The sequence below is a fragment of the Aplysia californica genome, unplaced genomic scaffold (genome assembly GCF_000002075.1).
Source record: "Aplysia californica isolate F4 #8 unplaced genomic scaffold, AplCal3.0 scaffold00867, whole genome shotgun sequence".
NCBI classification, from domain to species: domain Eukaryota; kingdom Metazoa; phylum Mollusca; class Gastropoda; order Aplysiida; family Aplysiidae; genus Aplysia; species Aplysia californica.
Genome location: NW_004798137.1, coordinates 66,870 through 69,184, shown reverse-complemented (window position 1 = coordinate 69,184; position 2,315 = coordinate 66,870). Strand labels below are relative to the sequence as shown.

Below are 2,315 nucleotides of genomic sequence, written 5' to 3'. Positions count from 1 at the left end.
CGAGGTTGAGGAGGAAGGGGAGGAGGAGTGGAAGGAGGAGGAGAGGGAGAAAATAAAGGAGGAGGAATGGGGAAAAAAGGAGAAGGAAGAGAAAGAGGAGGAGGAAGAAGAGGAGGAAAAGGAAAAAGAAAAGAGGAAGAGGAGGAGAAAAAGGAAGAAGAGAGAAGGAGGAGGAGATGGAGAAAATAGGAGGAAGAAGAGGAGGAGGAATGGAAAAAAAAGGAGGACGAAGAGAAAGAGGAGGAGGAAGCAGAGAAGGTAAAGGAAGAATAGAGAAGGAAGAGGAGGAGGAAGAAGAGGAGAAAAAGGAAGAAGAGAGAAGGAAGAAGAGGAGAAAAAGGGAAAAAAAAAGGAGAGTAGTCACGGTAGCGTAGAGTCGAGGAGAGGACTTCCAGCTACACCTCGTCTGGCTTCAGCTCCCCGTCGTGGCGGACAGATATACTCTCCACCGGCAGCGAGGACTCGCTGGTGAGACCCAGCGATAGGCGGCCCTCCCCCACCACACCACCGCTCTCCTCCTCCACCGTCACGGTAGACGAGGCTTGCGACAACAGCGACAACGCCGACGCTGAAAGACCTGACGTCTCTAAGTTGGACTTGCCGTCACCTATATTGTTGGCGTCGCACGGCAATGGGTGTCCGTCAAAACCCGCGAGAGCCTTGTGGTGGGGGTCAAGGTCGTCGTGGCCTTGGTGGTGGTGGTCGTGGCTAGGAGACAGACCGCTATCCGACAACGATGATTTGTCATCGAAAACGGAAGGAGTAAGCGGAAATGAAGATAACGAAGACGCCCGCGACGACGATGATGACGAAGTGGCAGAAGGGGTGGGGGATAATCGGCAGCCCGCGGTGGGACTCGAACCCTCTCGGGCCGCTCCATCACCGGTCGCGGGTTTCTCTTCCTCTCTTAACCCACCCTGAGAACATAACGACGATGACGGTGATAACGACAGTCTCTTCCTATCCTCGCTATTTTCACTCAACGATGGCGACGACGATGTGGAGTCGACAGTCGCGTCGCCATGGCAACTACCTTGTCCTCCTCCTCTTTCTTCAGACGATAAAGACAAGTGTCTATCCTCCCTAGACCCTGTTCCCTCCTCCCTCGTATGTTTACTCTGCTTATTGTCGTGAGAAAGCCTCCGCGCCGACGACGGTTGCTGATGCTGATGCTGCGAAGTCGCAGTCGCATTATCTCCCTTCCCTGCCGAAGACGATGAGGACTGCGCTCGACGACACGAAGAAGAGGAGGAGGAGGATGATGACGATGCGGGATGTTTCGCCTCGTCTTTCAAACCGTCGGCGAGTGGCGCTGAGACTTGTGGCACGCCTCCCGACAGCCCATGACAGTATGACTGCGGCTGTGGCTGATGCTGATGATGATGATGTTGCGGCTGCTGCTGCGTCGCGTCTCTGCTCTTGCCGTGGTGCTGGTACGAGAGCAGGAAGTCCCTCAGCTGGCCCGACGAGCGGGTGACCGACTCGACGCAGAGCGACACGCGGTCGCGGTGCCGTTTGGCGCTGGAAGAGTAGACCAAGTCTCGCACCGCTTTGCAGATCTGTACCGTGGCGGAGGCTATGCTCATCGACAGACCTTCACAATGGACAAAAGAGACACAAGTGAAAACCTTTCCTTCCAAATGATGATAATAATAATAATTTTAATATTCATAATAAAATTATTGATAAAAACATAATTAATAATAATATTAAAAATACTGCTACTACTACTACTACTACTGCTAGTAGTAATAATAATAATAAAATAATAATATTAAAAATACTAAAAATATTAATTTAAAAATAAAATTAATAAATAATAATAATAATAATAATCATATCAATAAAACAAAGATTACTTCTAAGGCACCCACTCTCCGATGGCTCTAGGTGTTTCACAAGGAAATAAGATTTCAATCAACGTTTCAGGCATACTGCAGGCTTGCCAACTTTTGAGATACTGAATTCTGGAATTTTGATTGCTCCTGAGCGCCACGGACACACACTTCTGTGATAGGCTACTAAAAAAACCCCCACCCATACCACAAAAACAACTCAAACAAACCAGTGGAGAAACAGAGAGAGAGAGAGGAGAATGTAACAGTACAGCTACTACTACACATATTCCTTCGTCCTCAGCATTTCTATGCCTTTTCTAAGAAAAAATAATAATTTTTTTGGGGTTGGGTGGGGGGTGGGGGGTGACATCGCGCGACGATGGCAATTCTGGAATTTCCTGAAAAATTCAGGAAGGTTGGCAAGCCTGATACTGGCTCATTCAACGTACAACAAAATTCTCATAATTACATATAAAG

The 2,315-nt window shown here is 48.6% G+C and overlaps 1 protein-coding gene across 1 annotated transcript in view; it reads right to left on the bottom strand.

The window, feature by feature from the left end:
* Positions 1-310: 310 nt before the first annotated feature.
* The window catches only part of LOC101860207 (talin rod domain-containing protein 1), an 8,868-nt gene continuing 6,863 nt past the window's right edge, over positions 311-2,315 (bottom strand). Inside the window, exon 4 of the mRNA XM_035972826.1 lies at positions 311-1,628. Within this exon, the coding sequence (XP_035828719.1) occupies positions 396-1,628 (1,233 nt within the window). The 3' untranslated portion in view covers positions 311-395. The remainder of the gene's footprint in view (positions 1,629-2,315) is intronic.